Consider the following 20,850-nt stretch of genomic DNA (forward strand, 5'->3'; position numbering starts at 1 on the left):
CTTACGCCTGGTTCACACCTATGCATTTTTTTGTGTGTTTTGCAGAAACGCACTACTGTCCATTTAACATGCTTTCCTATGGGACACGTTCACATCTATGCGTTTTCAGCTGCTGCTTTTTTGGAATAGGCAAGGGACTTTTTTACCGCCGCAGATTGCATTTTTGGTGCAACAGACTTCAATGGAACCAAACCAAAAATGCAAGTATTTCGTTTTTATTCGTTTTGTGTTCTTTTTGCCCAATACGAAAGTATTGAGTGTTACTTTGATGCGACTTTGGCACTCTCTGGCACCTAATTCGCATCAAAGTCACATCAAAACAGTGCAGAAACACTTTTCAAAGTCACTGTGTTTTTGAAAAGGTTCCTGCACTATTTATACATGCAGTATATATGCTGCATATGGCAGAAGAAATGCTATTTACACTGTATCAACATATACTGTATAGAAGTTCAAACCTATGTCTACCTCTTCATAAAACTATATTTAATAGCTTTATGACATTTACTAATTGTAAACAATTAAGCAATTTAAAATGACGCTTACCACATATTAAAAGAACTAATGTCAACATTATTTTAGTGTCAAATATTGTGGTAAAATATTGTCCCAAAACTGGGTTGAGGGGTCCAGATTCTTCAATTTTGCAGACTTTTCTGATTTTGTAGATTCATATTCCTCAAGGTCATGTTTCCTAATATTTTTAACATTCTTTTTTTGCTTACCAGTTTGTTTTGTAGTTTTACTGGATTGATTTTTCTTCTCATTGGCCTTCTTCTCTATCTCCCCTTTTCCCTTTTCTGTTTTTTTGTCTTTGTTTTTCTTTAAATTTTCTTTATCTTTTTCTTCTTCCTCCTCTTCTTCATCATCTTGCTCCTCATCATCATCCTCCTCATCCTCTCCTTCTTCCTCCTCCTCCACATCTTCGTCTTCTTCTTCCTCCTCCTCATCTTCGGTTTCCTCTTCATTTTCTCCTTCTGCTATTTCCTCCTCCTCCTCATTTTCTTCTTCTTCTTCAGCTTCCTCCTCCTCATTTTCCTCTTCCTCATTTTCCTCTCCTTCAGCCTCCTCTTCCTCCTCCTCCTCATTTTCCTCCCCTTCAGCTTCCTCTTCCTCCTCATTTTCCTCTCCTTCAGCTTCCTCCTCCTCATTTTCCTCTCCTTCAGCTTCCTCCTCCTCCTCATTTTCTTCTTTTTCCACTTCCTCCTCCTCATTTTCCTCTTCTTCAGCTTCCTCCTCCTCTTTTTCAGATACCTCCTCCTCATTTACTCCTGTTTCTGCGTCCTCTTCCTCCTCATTTTCCCTTTCTCCTTCCTCCTCTTTTCCATCTTCTTTGGCTTCCTCCTCATTTTCCCCCTCTTCTTCTTCGTCCTCCTTCCCCTCATCTTCACTTTCTTCTGCTTCTTCCTCAACTTCTGCTTCATCTACTTTTTTTTCCTCTTTTGCCACTCCTGCATTTTCTTCCCCTGTATCTTCATCTTTTTCATCTTCTTCCTCCTCTACTTCTTCCTCTTCTGCTTCATCGGTGGCTTCTACTTTTTTTCTTTTATATTTGTCCATGGTTTCTTTTTCGCCATCTTCCTGTTCCTCTTTTCCTTCCACATCAGCAACTTCATCATCATCTTCTTCTGTCAGGCCGCTTTCTTTATTTTCACTGTCTTCTTCCTTCTTGCTTGATTCTGCCATTTTAATATTTTTCAAGACAGAATCTTCTACACTCTTTTGTTTAACAAGTATTTTACCTTCTTTTTTCTTACTATAATATGTAGGTATTCTGTGTTCATTTGAATGCTCGGTACTGCTATCACTATGCTTGTCTTTCTTAAAACACTCTACTCTGTCACCCTTAGATTTTTTACTATTCAATTGTGATTCATTCTCACTAAGTTGGCTTGAAAAATCTTTTATTAAAGAAACACCATTTCTAAATTTCTGATCTGTCAAATTGTCTGAGCTGGAAGAAGAGGATGATGTATTTTCACTTTTACAAGCAAAATTATACCCATTTCGACCACTGGCCATTTGCTGTCCACTAATACTTTCATGGCTTTGGACACGGATTATTCTGGGGGTCTTATGATATTGTTTATTGTTTTTGGATTTTGTTACGCTAACTGGTTCACTACTTACAAATGATGTAGCACCAGCCTTACTCTTTGTCATATCTTCCATACTATTCTTTGATTTTTGCTTCTTAGCTCTCTTTTGGGCCTTAGAATGGCTTACATTAGTTTCTTTCTCTGTACTATCTTTTTCCAATGAACTGAATTGCTCTTGACTGGCAACATACTTTGATTTGCCAGCTTCTGAGGCTTTTCGAAATTTATCTTGGATACTTCTTTTCATAGTGTGTGCATGGGTCTCTGCTCTAGTAATTTCAGATTCCTCGCTGTTGGAACTGATTGACTTGCTCTGAAAAGGCAGTGATGAAAGAGATCTGCTGCTCTCCTTCGTCTTGACCTTACCATCAGCTTTCAGTTCCACATTTTTAATGTTCTTCTACTCCACCAGAGAGGCAAAACAATGAAGAAAGAATGGAAAGAGTAAAAAAATGATGAAACAAAATGCAAGAGCAAGCAACACACAAGTAAAGAATGAGACAAAGAAAAACAAGTAAAGAAAAAAAAACAGACATGCAAAAAATTGACAAAGCATTCACATGCAGATGGAAACAGTGAAACAAAATAACCCTAAAATTTGGGAAATTGAAGAAGTTCAGTAATTTTTAACATTGTCACAAGGTATGCTTACAGTTGCATGGAACTGTATCAACTTGAGTGTGATGCAAGAACTTTTATTGTAATTCTCAGATTGTCTGTTGTGATGATGGGCATGTTCTTGTTGTAAATACTTAAAAAAAAAGCTTTGCATTTAAGGATTATGTTTTTTAAAACAAAAAGTTATTTTAACCAATATTGCACATCACCTTTGAAGAAAAACAATATTTCTGAAATCTGTCTAGGAACCAGTGAAGATTCCTGCTATAAATCTTTACATTGTAGATAGGAAAGTAAAAGCAGAACTCTAACGGATTCTATGAATAACATCTGCAAGTGATGCTAAGGATTCAAACGGGATTCCTAAAGGAGAGGAACTAAATTGTTACCATAACTTTAGCAAATATCAAACACAGACGACTGACACCATTATTTTTACAATCTTTAATTTTAAAACCTAAAGGCATGTAATAACTGAGAGAATGTCACCTACCTTTCTTTTCTGAACTGGAGAGAAAGTACTGCCATCAGGCGTTGTGCTTATGGCATGGGTCTAAAACAGAGAAAATAATTCTTTAATAAACTGTTGTATAAAGCACAGCTAAGAGACAAATATAAACATGTGATTCAATAATATACAGTGTGATTAAAAAAAGATGGTGTAAAAGTAAAGTGGATTTATTCATAATGGAATTAACCTGACACAACTGTATTAACATGGAAAGACACATTAACTGTCCAGGTTTTTCCTATGTACTACAAATGTTCAATGTGAACCCCGCTGGTGACACAACAGTTGTCGAGACAGTATACTAGTTCTGTCCAGACTTGTGTCAGCGTGTCCCTGGATATTGACTCCACTGCTTCTGGGATACATTGTCTCAGGTTGTTCAGTTCCTGAACAAAGTATTTGGTGTACCCCCAAAGAAAGAAGTCACAGGGTATTAGGTCTGAGGATCGCAAATATCAGAGTGATATTGGCAAATCTTTCTTTCTTGCATGGCAACTGCCCTTTTTCATGCAAATCGCAAGCCAAAAAGCCTTCTCTTGCTTTGATTTGGCCATTTTGTGTACACAGTACTACACTATGACTCTGATGATGATGACATAAACAATCAAACAATAACTTGAGATCTGTTGCCTTATTTTTAACAATTGGCCATTTACCAATATCGTCATGGAGCAAAAGTAAAAACCTATAGCAAGCATGATAACAATGCTAAACAGCAATCATACTGTGTCACCAATGGGGGCTCACATCGAACATTTGTAGTGCAGAGATATAAATTTGCTGGTAATGTGTCTTTTCATGTTAATACAGTTGTGTTAGGTTCATTCTGTTATATAAAGCTTTACTTTTGCACCATCCTTTATGAATCACACTGTATATCAAGAGGAGACTCAACAGTTTTTGGCCTTGGACAATCCTAAAATCCAAGTATGTTTAAATGTGACCTTTATTATAAATTCAGCTAAAGTAGGATATATTGCCATTCCTCAAAGGAATGCAAAAAATACATAGCCTTTATTAGGGGCTCCATCTACAGTACAACATAATACTCAGATAATTATTTTTGAAAAATCTAATAAATACTACTCACAATGGGGTGCAGTAAAACCTGAAGTGAAATATTGTAATATATATAAAGGAAATAAACACCCAAATATTTAAATGAGTCAAGGTTTAGATGAGAAAGATTCCAAAATAATAAAAAACGAGACACAATTAAAAAAATCAGTATATAAATTATTCTGGATTAAACCACCAAAAAAAAAAAAAAAAAGTACTTACTTCCAAGTATAAAATGTGTAATGTACCACTGTCAATTACACAAGATACGAGGGTGAGTCAGTAATTATCTGCACTCTATTTCTACAATTTATTAGAACAACAGTATAGTTATATCATAGTCCCCTTGCTTTTCAAAATGCTTGTTTTGTTGTTTAACAAACTTGTATATACACTAAAAAAAAAAAAAAATGTTTTTGGTTTGTCATGTCTGCACAGCTTCGTGCACCTGTTGGTCTGTGGCAAATAGACAACCTTTTAAGGCATAATTAAGTGGACCAAACAGATGGTAATGTGAGGGAGCGAGATCTGGACCATATGCAGGATGCCCTGATACCTTCAACAGTAGGTCTTGGTGTTTGGTTTGAATTGCAGGTTTCAGATTGTCACACAGGAGCTCACTGTAACGTGCATGGTTTACTGTTGAGACATTCTCCAAATAATTTTCCAAAAATTGACCCTTGTGAGTCCCAAAAACTGTGAGCATCACTTTTCCTGCAGAGGTTTGAGGTTTGAATTTCTTTTTGACTTTTGATTACACGTGCTTTCATTCCATACTCTGGAATTTCTGTTTCAAAAAGTGATGGATCCATGTTACATTTTCATCAACTTTTCTTTTCAAATAAACTTCATCTTTGTTAGCAGTCCAGCAAACGTTAACAGATGGGCAAATGACAGTACTTGTGCTATTCGGTGAGCTGTTTTGGGACCCATCTTGCACAAACTTAAAGTGGTTCTAAAGGCTGAAGGGTTTTTACCTTCATGTATTCTATGCATGTGCCCCCTCCCCAATCCTTACCTGAGTCCCCTCCGATCCAGCAATGTTCTCGACAACCTCTGCTGTCTGTGGACTCTTCGTCCTCAGCCCATGGCTGAGATACCAGCTGGAGCCCATTTACGCTCACTGCTGTCAATCATAGCCAGTGAGCAGAGAGCGGGGGTGGGGTGGGGCACAGGGCCAAGCGTCTTATGGACACGTAGAGCACACAGCGGTACCCCCAGGGTGTGCAGCTTTCCCTGGGGACACTGCTCGAGGGGGAGGAGCCAGGAGTGCTAGTGGGGACCCAAAAAGAAGAGGATCTGGGCTGCTCTGTGTAAAACCACAGAGCAGGTAAGTATTATTTAACCATTAGCCGCCCGGCCAATAGCCGTTTGGTGGCTTCAAAAGTGTTCCTGCATTCCGGGTGCACGCCATTTGGCGTGCTCCCGCACATGCGCAGTTTGCGCTAATGCAAAGCGGCGCAGCAGCGCTATCTGTCACCGGCCGTGCACCTCGGACACGCCCGATGACAGATCCGAGTACTGGCTCCCGTTGCTGGTACCATGTGACCTGCTGTGACCAATCACAGCAGGTCACATGACAGTTGTATACAATGGATGGCTTCATTCATGCCATCCATTGTATACTAGTGCCTAGCTGTGAATGGTCACAGCTAATCACATGCACATGTCATGTGATTAGCTGTGACCAAATCACAGCTAAGCACAAAGAAAAAAACAAAAAAAACTGAATGAATCGATTTCATTCAGGTAAATGCTTGCTTATAGCAAAGTAACTCTTTGCTATAAGCAAATTGTGTAAAAAAAATAAATAAATAAAAATACTGATCACTTCCCCAAAGTAGTACAATGTTACTATGGTAACATTGTACTACTTTGGTCATAGTAAAATATGAAAAAAAAATCTTAAAAAAAATTAAAAAAAATGTAATAAAAAATTAAAAATTAAAAAATTAAAACAAATTAAAAAAAATATATATATTTTTTTTTTTTCCCCATACTGTCACCAGTCAGTGTCCCTGTTCACCGCCATGCCAGTTATATGATGACGCTGTACTGCACTGGTGACAGTATGTAAAAAAAAAAAATAGTGAAAATAAGTTTTTTAATTTTTTCATTTTCCGAAAAATTATGACAAAAAAATACAACTTCAAAAAACTCGCCATGCCTCTTATGAAGTACGTCGGACTGTCTACTCTGCAAAAAGGGGTCATTTGGGGATATCTGTACTATTCTGACATTCTTGGACCTCAAGAAATTAGATTGGCTGTCAGTACTTCAGGATTGATCAATTTTCAGATATATACCATAGTTTGTGAACTCTATAACTTTCCTACAAACTAAATAATACATCCTAATTTGGGTTATTTTCACCAAAGACATGTAGCAGAATACATCTTGGCCTAAATTTATGAAGAACAATTATTTATTTGTAAACTTTTATAACAGAAACAAAGAAAAATGTGTTTTTTTTTCAAAATTTTTGGTCTTTTTTTGTTAATTTAGCAAAAAATAAAAACCCCCGCGGTGATTAAATACCACCAAAAGAAAGCTCTAGTTGTGTGAAGAAAATGATAAAATTTTAGTTTGGGTACAATGTTGTATGACCGCGCAATTGTCATTCAAAGTGTGAGAGCGCTGAAACCTGAAAAATGGCCTGGGCAGGAAGGTGTAAAATTGCACGGTATTGAAATGGTTAAAAAAAAAAAAACAAAGCTTTAGTGTCACTTTAATTAAAGCAAACCCTGTTATGAATAATCTCATATGCAGAATCACGACTAATTGGCTGATAATGTGCCAGTTCATCGACAGTTAATTTTCACTTCGTCTTAATCACGGCATGGACTTTCCCAATGTTGTCATCCATAGTGGATGTGTGTCGGCATCCTGCTTGTTCAACTGTTTTTGAACCTCCCAATCTATTCGTATATACTTCACTAGGGTAAAACACTGTCCCCATATTGTGATGAAAGCCTTCGATTCACCTCCTGGTTACACCTTCAGTTTTCAAAAAAAAAAAATCATAGTTCGCTGTTCTTCTTTGGTGCAAACAGAGAGTGGCGTGGCCATGTCTACTGTGCACCAGCAGCATAAAAGACTGATTGAAAAAGGTAAAACATTTGATAAAGCAAAGGTGCCATCTCGACATGTGTAAGCAGAAATCTGTACAGCCAACCTAAAGAATATTATAGCAAAAAATGCAGATAATTAACGACTCACCCTCGTACACAGACAGTGGATACAATACAAAAAAATAGCTACACTTAACCATAATAATTAAAAAGCATAAGGAGAAAAGCCTATTATCTGTGTACTTTAGTTCAACTGTATCTCGATTGCAAAATTTAAACCACAACAGTCATTTTTTAGCCTACATACCATGTTTAAAATATCTGTTGTACCCCCAAAACTCTGCCGGCTCACATTATCAGAGTCATCTGCAGAAAAACTTTTTACCAAGTCCTTCTGACTTTTTCCCTCTGCACAAAAAAAAAAAAAGGAAAGGAAAATTTGATTAAAGCAACATTAAATAGCTACACAATATCACAAAATAAAGTGTAGCTTTTTTAGGTTTTTTTTTCCACGTTACTCATTTGATTAAAGCAGTTGAAATGAATCAAGTATATCCCCAGAAACTGTACTAATGTGAATCCTGGCCTTTATCTATAAGTGAGTGACCCCCCCCCCCCCCCTTCCAAGTGCACAGGCGGTGATTGACAGCCTCAAATGCGCAGGTTTCCCAGTGATGAAGTGTAGAGGAGGTTGTGTCTATTCTCTCCACTAAGGTGTCAGGTCACACTCAGCTCTGTGCTGTGGAGTGTGTGACATCAAATTCCCATTCCTATGCCTCCTGGAAGCTGAGAAATAGGATCTGCGTTGTGTTCTTTGGAGGGCTACAAATAAAGAGGTACAGCTTATGTGGGAATATTTGCTTCAACGTCATTTTAAGTGGGCTTATGTAAGGGTTTATTACCACTTTAAAGAAAATCTATAGGTACAAAATGCTGCCAAGTATACACTCCAAGCCATCTAGAGGTGTTTGCATATGCCTGCAACAGTCCCTCAAAACCCTGCTGTTACAACTGAATCCCTGGCCATTGTGACTTCTTCATAATGTTCATGTTTGACCACTCTATTTCTTTTGGGCATTCCTACTGGCCAGTAAGCTGGTGGAGGGTGGGATGTAGCAAAAGTATTAGAGCTTCACCTGTCAGAATGGCCTAGGATTCAGCAGGTTGTTGAAGGTACAGTATGTTCAAGACACCTTTAAGGCCTGCACTTTAAACAAGAAGCAGTATATTATTTTAATTATAATCACTTTAAAGTAGAACTCCAGTCACTCGTTTCTCCTATTCTGCTTCTGCCTCTTGGTAGAAAACTTTGTTGCTCTGTCATTTTCTCCCCTTCCACACTCCAGTGTATGCCTTAAAATTTTCATAGAAAGGCACTAAAACAATCATACTTCCTATTTTCTGACTCCCAGTCCACCACAAGTCATAATTACTGTCTTGGATTGTATATGACACCCTCTGGGCTTCGGGGATGTAACTCACACCATCTGTGTTCTATGTGCACCCACAACTTCTGTGGAACCAGTTTAATCTGGATGAGAAAGAGTCTGCCTCCTCTGCACACTGAATTCCAGGAACAGCAGTATACTGTAAGTTGTTCTCTCTATATGTAAATGAAGTGTTATCTTTCAGCGAGTACAGTTGACTTTGGGTTCCCTATTGTATAAGGTGATAATGTGTGTTGCCCACTTACACAAAAGCAGTAAGGAACATGGAAGAGGAGCTCAGTGTAGTGTCTTATACATTGGCAACAATGTATAGAACACAACAATAGACAACCACAATGTGCTTAAACAGGAGCTCCAGTCTCCTGTAAAAAAAAAAAAATAAATAAATAAAGTCAGCAGCTACAAAAACTGCCACTCACATATCCCTCGATCCAGCGATGCTCACCCCAGCCCGGTTCACCGGCCACCCTCTGACCCCAGAACCGGCATCTTAACTGTGGGCACCCAACTGTGACAGCTTATGGCTTCATAGTCGGTTGCCCACTGCGTATGTGCAAGCAAAGCAAAGGAGGTTCAACCATGTATTACTCCAAGGGTTCACTTACTTTTTCCTCCAGCTCTATGAATGTTTAATGGGTGTGTTCAATAAAGACACAAGAAATTAGAATTGTTTGTGTGTTATCAGTATACAAACAATTTGTCTATTGTTATGACTTAAATGAGGATCAGATCATATTTGATGGCACATTACTGCAGAAACCAGTTAATTCCAAGGGGTTCAAATACTTTTTCTTGCCACTGTAATAAGCAGTGGTGGTTGGGGAGAGTAAGTATAAAAATATAGAGTGCTGCACACTGAAGTTCTACTTTAAGGTCTTACAAAATATATATATAACATAAAAAAATGTATTCTCAACAACAGCAAAAGTAGAAATATGATCTGTAGGCAGTCTTCTCCAAGTTGTTTTTTTTTAAGTTAGGACAGTCCATTGTTTGACTTGGGTACAACTAGCCTGTTGGATTTTTTACATGTGATTACCGCTAGCGGCTAAAGCTGCTAGCAGCAATCGTGTTCTGCTGGCTGGGAAGGCTCCCTTCTGGCAGAACACAATAGTACTGTGGGAGGGATTCCCCCATCAATACTGACTGTGCCAATGGGGGAATTGAGTGATTTTCTTTTCTTGCACCTGTGGTAAAAGGAAAGAAAATCGCTATATCTATGGGCTGCTTTACTCTAAACAAACAAAAGTTTTGGAAAAGGAACAATGGAAGTCACTTAAACTGAAGATTATAGTGAAGGCATACCAGACTTTGAAACTGCTGATGAGTCGTTGGCACTGGATTCAGTACTAGCTTTTCTTACTTTGAGAAGACCTGGTGGAACAGTTTTGCTAGTAACAGGCAAGAAAGATTCCAGTAAATTGCCATTTAAAGGTGGTAATGTACGAGTCAAATCACGGATCGGATCGCCTGTTTGTTTCTTAAATAAAAAGAAAAAGTATACACTTACATTGTTTCAGGTACAGAGACATAAAGGTTTAAGAGCACAATGCTGTGTAACATAATAAATAGCTCTATCAGGTTATTGACTAACTGGATTTACTTTGTATAAGTGAAAAAGTAATAATTCATTGCCAATTCAGAAGTCCAGCCAAACAGCTAAATACACAGAAGGTAAAAATATATGTAACTATTTTATCCACCAAATATGTATTCGCCAATTTGACACACACACACACACACACACCTTATTACATTAAATTAGTATTTCTGCTCATCCAGTCCTGCAATTTACAGCTCTGCTACACAGCACAGTCCTCTTTGGCAAGGTAGGAATTCAGATTATACTCTGCTGCTATTAAAGTAACTGTCATTAGTGATACACTGAGGTTGCCATTGCAGTCCTCATTCTGTAAATGCTAGATGGCTGGCTGTGTCTGGTTTTAGTATGTTTTCAGTATGTAACATTCTTCATTATTTTCTTATGAGAACTTCTCAATAAGTTGCACTTACAGGTCTTGTCAATCACCCACCCTTGAATTGGACAGTAGAAGGAGAAGCAGCATTCCATGAGCTCAGCTCTTTGTCAAGCTACTCTCTCCTTGTATCAGCATGTTCCTTGTTAGCACAGAAGCACTGCAGTACAAATGACTGTCTCCTTGTGCTGCTTCTAGCTCTCACAGTCTGAGTTCTGCTAATTACACTGCTTGCATGCATGAAAAAAAAAGATGCATTCATAAATTCAGAACTGCATTCTTTTATATCTGTCTGGAGTTTAGCTATAACATAATGACAGTAGTGTGATGAATGACAGCTCTTTACATTCTTTTGCTGAGGACAACCTTGTTTTGCCTACCACTGCCCTTCTGAAAGGAATGATAAATGGAGACCATTTATCACTCTTACATTAACAGGTTATCATGAGGGATGTTCAAATCATTGACATATCAGGCAAAAAATGACTTATGGATCTTTCGTTTCTCCTTTCACCTTGTGCTAGTGACTGGAGTAATTAACAGGTGTTCTAATGGATTATGAAAATATTCAAAAGTCAATTTACCTAGAGGAAAAGATTACATTTTACAAGCTTCAGTATAATTTAAAAGTCATTAAACCACAATTCACAAGCTGACTTGGTGGAGGATTCATTAATAAAATATGAGGAAATTCCCTGTAGCCTTAGTTTATTGCAAAACTCCTTCAAAACAGATATATTTAACTGAGCACTCTAAGTATGCATATAAATTAATTTATGTTTTCCACAATGTGAAATTTTAAAGCCGGGCAATCTACCGTACAAGTCAGTGGGCAAATTTTAGATCCAAGGGATGTGCTTTCATTGGTAACCATGTGAATGGTTATGAGCTTGTTGGACATCCCATTCCAAACAGGTCATTACTGTGGTGTCCCCTCACCCACTTTCCTGCTATGACATCCTCCACTTCTCTGGGAGTTACTTCCACAAGGTTTTTGGGGAGTGTCTGTGGGAATTTGAGCCCATTTAGCCAAAAGAGCATTTGTGAAGTCATTGTGGACAAGAAGGGTAGCCTCACAGTTGACATTCAAATTCATCCCAAAGGTATTCAGTAGGGTGGAGATCAGAATTCTGCACAAGCTACTCTATTATTTCACACCACACCACATGTTTATGGACCTGGCTTTGAACACATGGACACAGCTGTGCTGGTACAGAAATGTTTTTTCCCGAATCTGTTGCAACATTTCTAGAAGCCCTCAGCTGTCTAAAATGTTTTTGTATGCTGTAGCCTTAGCAGTAGCCTTCATTAGAAATATCTAAACTCAATAATTTAGAAGGGTGTTGTGACATGAAAACTAGTTCAAAGGAAGTCTGTAATTTAGTCAACTGATCCACATAATTCATCAATGAATTCCTGTGCCCACTCAGGAGGACTACAGATGAGGTTCCTCTCTGCAGCAAGCACAGGAGTTTTTGTATTTTATACAGATAACCTTTACTAGAAGCAGCGGGTTTTGGCGGAGGTCTCTAGTGAAGTCAAGGTACAATTTAGTAGAGAGAGATAAGAAGGAGATTAAAACTGCTGGTGCATTTTGTTCTGCACCTGTGTATGCTATGATTGGAACTGCTGGGACTTGTAGTTCCTTATAGCTGTGAGTTGCTGTCTGAATACTAAAACCCCTTTTCCCCCTCTGTGGACCCTTTTCCCCCTGTATCTTTATAGACACAAACCTATGCCCAGACTTCAACTTTGTTCTCCTTGATCCAAGAGCCACTTCCTGGTACCACTCTGCCCTCCTCACCCTTCCCTTCTGGGGAACACTGCAGGCAGGTCTCCCTGGACCTCACCTTTCCCAGGACCCAGAAATCTCTCTCCAAAAGGGCTCTGCAAGCTTACACTCTGCGGATCATTCTGCCTGAAACTCCATCAATGGAGGTTGTGACAGATGCCTTTAGCGTGACTTTTTCTTTATCATCTTGTGTCTCATTGACATCCCCTTTTCTGTATCCATGGACTTGCTCTTTTGATGTTCCATACAGCTATCCTGTGTTTCTTCTGATTGATCTTTTGCTCTGCCTTGGATTACTAACCTGTGATTGCTGCCCTCTGACCCTGGACTTGCTCTTTGAGGTTCCATACTGCTACAATGTGCTCCCACTGATTACTCTTTGCTTTTCCCTGGATTGCCACACTTTGACCCTGGCTTTTATGATGTTCCATACTGCCATCTTGCTTCCTTCTGTTTGCCCCTTTGTTGTGCCTTGGACTGCTAAACTGGGATTTCAACCCCATAACTCTTGACTTAATCCTTGCTGTACCCTGTTACTGTTTGCCCTTGCTGTGTCCCTTGCTAAACCATACTGCTACCCTGTGACCTCACTGGATTAACCTGTGCTGCACTTCAGATTGCTGTCCTGTGCCTCCGGGACTTATTTCCTTGCTTTGCCATATTACTTTGTTGTGACCCAAGTGGATTAACCCTTGCTCTACTTCAGATCCCTATCACTGTGATTCTGGACTTATTTTTTACTGTGCCTTATTACTGCCCCATCACCTCACTACCTGTCCAGTGCTGTGCCTGTAATTACTGTCCTGTGCACTTACCCATTTGATAAATGACCTGCTTCTTGAACCTTTTAATAAAGAACCCCTTCAGTCAATGGTCCTAAAACCCTCCTGATCTGTGTGTGTGCTGTGCTCCGCACCCACACCTCCATCATAGGTGTCTACATACCTATGGCCTTATCATGTAATAGTGTATAAGCGAAGGTCATGAGTTCACAAAATTGTGGCTATATAGTGTATGTAGGAAATATAAAATTACTTGAATGATAATATACCTTTTCTCTTCGTCTAACACGAGCAGAGGGAGATCTCTGCAATGTTGTAGATTTGTTACCATCTCCATTTACCATTAAATAATTTTCCTTTAGCTCATCAACAAAGACAGTTTCAGATTCTTTAGGTCTGGGTATAGCAAAGACAAGCATATGACAACCACCACATGCCACCTGCAAAGGAAAACACAATATGATTTAAAAGAATAATGGTAATTTATGTATTCTGCTCATTCATATAGGGTAGACCTTAGTGCTTTATGGAGAACACGAAACCATTCATAACAATTTCTGTCCTAAGGCTCCATGCACACTAGAGTTTTTTTAAGCTCCTAGAAACTGTTATCAGCTTTTTTTCTGCTCCTAGAAGTTAAATAGTGTTATCCTATAGCGTTTTTCAGGCAGAAAGAAAACACTAAACGCTACTAAACATTTTTTTCCCTAGATTTTTTTACATGTACTGTAAAAACACAAATAAAATGCTAACGCCCCTAAACGCTACTAAAAATGCTATTACTAGCATTTTTTAGCTTAAAAAAATAAAATAAATAAAAATAAAAACTCTAGCATGCATGGAGCCTAAAGGAGTTTACAGTATAATGTCTTTATAGCAATTATACAAACATTAAAGTGGTTCTAAGGGCAGAATGTTTTTTTACCTTAATGCATTCTATGCAATAAAGTTATAAAAATACCTTCTACATGCAGCTACCTGTGCCTCCCCTATACTTATCCAAGCTCAATCTCGATTCAGCGAAGTGTACGAAAGCAGCAGCTCTCGCGCTCCTTATTGGCTCGGAGACAACAGCAGGAGCAATTAGTTCCTGCTGTTGTCATTCACAGCTAGTGATGGGGGGCAGGGCTGAGCTGTGCTCTGTGTGTTAATGGACACACATAGTGGCAGCTCGGGAGCAAGTCTGCACGAATATCCCCATAGCTGGAAGCTTGCTATGAGGTCACTCAGAGGGGGGAGGAACCAGGAGCGCTGGCAGGGGACCTAAGAAGAGGGGGATCGGGGTTGCGCTGTGCAAAACCATTGCACAGCGCAGGTAAGTGTAATGTTTGTTATTTTAATAAAAAGTGTGAGCATTTACAATCATTTTAAGACCAAGTTATGTGGCAGACAGTTAAAACTACTAGTGGGTTGTTGGAAAGAAGCCAGAACACTCGAAGGATGCCCACACAAACAAATGAAGAACATACAGTACAAACTCCATGTAGAGAGTTTCCTTTGTAGGAATTAAACCAGCACTGCACAACAAGAAAGCTAATCATTCTTCATTAATTACTCAAAAAGACTAATATGTTACAAGTCTATATTGTCTTTCGTTTTTCCATGGGTTAGCATGTTAAAATAAATTTTAACATCCATTAACTGGAACTTCACTCTCTCAGTCAACATTGACTATTTTTATTCCTTATACTGCTAGCATAAGTAAATAGATAGGAAAACAGATCATAATCGTTTTAAACAATTTTTTAAATATAAATTCAATTTCTTTCTGGTTTCCATGCCTAGGCGAATGATGTCAAACATCCCAGGAGTCTCCAGGAGGGGAGGAGGGTTTTTTTCAGCTAAGCAGACCCTCCTGCCTGCATGCCTGAGCTAAGGGCAGATGTATTCCAGGAAGTAAATGCTATATGAATCATTTGCCCTTATACTCAAGATAGCCATGGCCAGAAATGCAAGGGATTGTTTTTCAAAGTGATCTCTCAGCAAATTAAGCATGGAGACATGGATGGATGGGTGAGTGTGATTTTAATATAAAACAGGAATTTAACAGCATTTTTGGTTTGTGGTGCTCAGGTGCAGTATAGTTCCGCTTTAAAGTGAGCCAAAATAGGATGTGCGACAATTCACATTTCTCAAATGACACTCTTAAGATGGGTACACACACTGAGTTTTTTCTTTTTTTTTTCAACCAGTGGGCTGAACGAAAAAAAAAAAAACCCTCAGATTCCTGAATCCTCACAAGCTTCTGGGATGCAGAGATCTTTCCCACTGTACTATTGAATTCTGACAGTGGGGACTCTTCTTCCCCTCAGAATATACTGTAGCGGCTGATCAAATGCTGGGTTTGCAGCAGGACTGTTCGACAGAAGCTGGCCTAATGATCAACTTCTGTTGAACAGAGAGGGCTACACACAGATTGAAACTCGGCTTGTTCCTGCTGAACAGGCTGAATTCCGATACATGTGTACCCAGCTTTTAGCTCCATGGAGGAGTAGCTAAAGGAAGTCTATCCTGTAATTTGGACATGCAGTCGAAAAAGAAAATTTTTTTCCTCACTAGGTCTGTTAGTGTTTAGAGCAATGTTAAATGTAGCAATAATTCATTCTGGATGTGGACATACTGTATAGTATAAGGAATTCAAAACTGCAGAAATATGTAAAATTACTATATCTAAATCAATAAGTACATTTACAATGAAATAAACAATGCAAGGAAAGGGGACATCACTGCTTCCTAGAAAACATATCAACAGCCATCTGGCAAGTATCTACAGTGTATCCAGAAAGTATTCACAGCGCTTAACTTTTGCCACATTTTGTTATGTTACAGTCTAATTTCCAAATGGATTACATTCATTTTCTTTCCTCAACATTCTACAAACAATACCCCATAATGGCAACATGAGAGAAGTTAGTTTTGAAATCTTTGCAATTTATTAAAAATAAAAAACAAAACAAAAAAAAACACCGTACATAAGTATTCACAGGCTTTGTTCAATACTTTGTTGAAGCACCTTTAGCAACCAATTACAGCCTCAAGTTGTTTTGAGTATGATGCTACAAGCTTGGCACACCTACTTTTGGGCAATTTCTCCCATTCTGCTTTGCAGTACCGCTCAAGCTCCATCAGGATGGATGGGGAGCATCGGTGCACAGCCATTTTCAGATCTCTCCAGAGATCTTCAATTGAGTTCACGTCTGGGCTCTGGCTGGGTCACTCCAGAACATTCACAGAGTTGGCCTGTAGCTACTCCTTTGTTATGTGGGCTGTGTGCTTAGGGTCGTTGTCCTGTTGAAAGATGAACCGTCACCCTAGTCTAAAGGTCCAGAGCGCTTTGGAACAGGTTTTCATCAAGGATGTCTCTGTACATTGCTGCATTCATATTTCCTTCGATCCTGACTAGTCTCTCAGTTCCTGCCGCTGAAAAACATCCCCACAGCATGATGCTACAACCACCATGATGCTACCACCACCATGCTTCACTGTAGGGATGGTATTGGCCAGGTGGTGAGTGGTGCCTGACGCTTGGCATTCAGGCCAAAGAGTTCAATCTTTCTTTCATCAGACCAGAGAGTTTTGTTTCTTATGGTCTGAGAGCCCCTCAAGTGCATTTTGGCAAACTCCAGGCAGGCTGCCATTTGCCTTTTACTGAGGAGTGGCTTCCGTCTGGCCACTATACCATGCAGACCTGGTTGTTGGAGAGCTGTAGAGATGGTTGTTCTTCTGGAAGGTTCTCCTCTCTCCACAGAGAAATGCAGGAGCTCTTTCAGAGTGACCATCGGGTGCTTGGTTACCTCCCGGGCTAAGGCCCTTCTCCCTCGATTGCTCATTTTGGCCGGGCGGCCCACTCTAGGAAGATTCCTGTCGGTTCCAAACTTCTTCCATTTATGGAAGATGGATGATGGAGGCCACTGTGCTCACTGGGACCTTCAATACCGCAGAAAGTTTTCTGTACCCTTCCCCAGATCTGTGCCTTGATACAATCTTTTCTCGGAGGTCTACGGACAATTCCTTGGACTTCATGGCTTAGCTTACCTTATATAGATAGGTTTATGCCTTTCCTACTCATGTCCAGTCAACTGAATTTCCCACAGGTGGACTCCAATCAAGTTGTGGAAACATTTCAAGGATGATCAGTGGGAACAGGATGCACCAGAGCTCAATTTTGAGTGTCATGGAGAAGGCTGTGAATACTTATGTACATGTGTTTTTTTTTGTTTTTTATTTTTAATAAATTGCAAAGATTTCAAAAAGAACTTCTTTCACATTGTCATTATGGGGTATTGTTTGTAGAATGTTGAGGAAAAAAATGAATTTAATCCATTTTGGAATAAGGCTGTAACATAACAAAATGTGGCAAAAGTTAAGCGCTGTGAATACTTTCTGGATGCACTGTATACTTTCTTGGTCCAAGTGCAATTTCTGCTTAGACCATTCAAAAGCTTTATTTTGTTTTCTTATGCAGAGGGGAGAGAGATGAATTTTACTTAAAATATTCAGTCATTTCAGTAGCATTTTTGCAACTTGTCAAAATAATCTGAACAAAGAATTTCAGCAGTTGGGGATGCTGAGTGACATAATTTACCAAATGACATACAACTGCTTTTGTTTACATTTTAACAGCCGTAAATTCAGCAGGACAAACTGCCCAGTATTTAACTTTATTAAAAATATATGTACACACACACACACACACATACATATGTATAAATATAACAAACACATCACTGGAGTTTCATTTTTAAAAATTCAAAACACGGGTGGTATGGATGGTGCCACACCCTGTTAGTTACAATCACAGAATCCCAAAACATTTGGGCTTTTAAGGCACCACAACATACACATTTTTATTTTTACACAATAAAAAAAGGATTATACATAAAACACATAAAAAAAAGGGAAAATATTCTGAATAATTAATATAGGTGCACCTATATCAGAAATAAACAAATATCCAACCCTCTATAACTTTATTACACTTGTAGATCAAGATAGCCAATTGCGCTGTCCAAGAAAGAACCATGTACAATACTATAATTTAATTTTATACAAAGAGAAGGAAAGAGGATTATCGATAAGCTAATAAATGTCATTTTAAATTATAACTCAAGGCAATTTATTCTTTTTTAGCTTTGGATAGAGTGGAGAGGGATTAGAACATTTTTCAGTTTTCATCGCAGTCTTTGCCCCTGTTAAGAAGATTCACCCTCTCTATTTGTATTGTGTACCATTTTCATTGAAAGTAAAAGAAAATCCCAAAATCTGGGTTGTCTCCAGAAAAGTAAATAGAAGGGAAATCTTCCATTACACTAGTTCCGGTGACCTGGGGGTCCCCAAGAAATTCCCTTAACTGTTTGGCTAGGGGACAAGGAGTGAAGGGAAATCTCTGCAATGTGAAACAGATTATAACAGGGGTTATAACCCTCCCCTACTCTATCCAAAATTAAAAAGAAAAATTTTGCCTATAGCTACTTTAAAAAGAAACTGACCTGTGGAAGGTATGGCAAAAAAACGCAGGCAAACGAAAACAGACTTGCCACCAGTATTGCCTGTGGTCCACTTGAAGCCATTACCAACTTATTCTGTATTGTTCTGCACTGTGCCTCTGTGTGGAGGTGGCCATCTTTGGAGAGGCAGGACTTTGCTTTCTCATGTCAGAGCCTCCAGCAAGGATACAAGTGAGCAGCACAGTAGTGGCATCGTCAAATCTAACTCCACAATTTGGCGAGATTAGCTGTCAAAGACAGCAGTACCTTAGATCTCACTCAGCAGGTATACTGATATGAGGCTATAGGTACAGGAGTGCCTGGGCACAACCACATACCAGAAAAAGCACTGATATTTGCAAAGGGAATTCAGGACAATAATGTACATTGGGTACTGCTTCATCACAAGTAAACTTTCATAAATATTTCCTACAACAACAAATCTTCACGTTTTAAATTCAGGTTGACTCTAATGAAAAGAGTTGAGTAGTTAAGATCAATTGGATCTCGACTACTCAAAAGAATGTAGACAATCTACAAGGCTACACACAGACATGTGGGCAGAAATCTGTGATGTAGAACGATGTAATAAAACATAACAGAACATCATCCAAGCAGGATCCCCATTCAATAAACTCTTGCAAATGAATGTGTAGGCATACAAGACACTGTGTTATATACGTACACCTAGAGCCATCAAGATGTACAAAAGAAGAATGACTGTCCACCTAAATCGATAATGAACAGGAAATTGCTATAAGGGCAATGCATCATACAAAACCCTAGTCTATTTACAGATATCTTATAAATGTATCCTAACATGTGAACTATGACTCAGTACCCTTGAGAGACAGATTGAAAAATTATGTGCACAGATGGATCCACAGCATGGATTTTATCTCTGGATTAGTACCAAAAACACTATCCAGGGAATGCTTTATATTTAATGTTGTTCTCCTATCTGCTCAAAGCAAAAGGGCAATATGACAAATCATAAAACATATTGGTAAAAACATACTTGTCAGACACAAATCTCTAGCTAATTTCGTTGCTACACAATTTGAGTAGATTATTACTGGACATTTCCACAGTATTATGCTGATATGTCATTAGCTTCTGATATATTATTTGTGACAAATCAAACTGATAACAGAGGGTACCTAACTGCAATAGGTGCATTCATATGAAGTGAAAGTTCACACATAGAATAATACTTCATACTTATTAAAATGTCAGTGAGTCAATGCTACTGAAGCAGTATAACAGCCAGGCTACCAGCATTTTCAGAAGCAGATGTCAGCAATGATCATCTATATCATTCTGTTAATATAAGCTTTGTTTAAAAATAATAGCTTTATACAATGTACCAAATGCTGTAAATAGTGAACACAATAAGAATGCGCAGTAAACCCCAGAGCACAAACAATTACTTACTGTAACTGATCGAAATTATGGTTACCTAAATATTACTTAGTCCACTGGCTTATACATAAATTTACATGTAATGAATACTAGCAATAACTTTGGGCAAACTGACCAGTCAGAATTTGTGAAATGATAAATGTGAATCTACTAACCACTATCTAAACTAGGGTCTGACAAATTTGTTTTGAATCTAGGAGCCAGCTAAAAAGTAAGTAGCAATTTTTTTTTTAGTGCAGTGTGGGTTGTCTGCACCCACGGCAATGCAATTTTTGGGCAACAAGCTTCACGTGATGCGATTTGCAGTGCATCAATCACGGAAAGACAGCACCACATTTTATGTTCCACTGAAAATAATGGCACCTGAATTTGCGTTTTGCTATTGCAGCGATTCTGGTGCAATCTCAAAATGCCCAGGTGTGAATGAAGCCACACTGGTTCACACATATGCGATTTTGGATTTGTTTTGAAACTCACAGATTTGCATGACAGGCTAGATATTTTGTGTTCCTATTGAGGTGGTTCACACAGATATGATCCACACACATTGTACTTTGAGTGTTATTCTGAAAAGGGTCCTCTGCGG

At 38.7% G+C, this 20,850-nt stretch overlaps 1 protein-coding gene across 2 annotated transcripts in view; it reads right to left on the reverse strand.

Moving 5' to 3' along the window:
• Positions 1-20,850, reverse strand: part of RPGR (retinitis pigmentosa GTPase regulator) — a 163,863-nt gene that overhangs the window by 43,433 nt on the left and 99,580 nt on the right. Inside the window, exons 10-14 of one of the 2 annotated variants that reach the window (XM_089673913.1) lie at positions 13,626-13,796; positions 10,112-10,286; positions 7,666-7,766; positions 3,211-3,270; positions 547-2,499 (exon numbers count right to left, since the gene is read on the reverse strand). In XM_089673913.1, the coding sequence (XP_089530039.1) occupies positions 574-2,499; positions 3,211-3,270; positions 7,666-7,766; positions 10,112-10,286; positions 13,626-13,796 (2,433 nt within the window). In that variant the 3' untranslated portion in view covers positions 547-573. Of the gene's footprint in view, positions 1-546; positions 2,500-3,210; positions 3,271-7,665; positions 7,767-10,111; positions 10,287-13,625; positions 13,797-20,850 lie in introns of those variants that run through there. The other variant, XM_089673912.1, reaches the window with a different exon arrangement.

Source organism: Staurois parvus, unplaced genomic scaffold (assembly GCF_062004578.1).
Source record: "Staurois parvus isolate SC_StPar_1 unplaced genomic scaffold, SC_StPar_1.0 ptg000145l, whole genome shotgun sequence".
NCBI classification, from domain to species: domain Eukaryota; kingdom Metazoa; phylum Chordata; class Amphibia; order Anura; family Ranidae; genus Staurois; species Staurois parvus.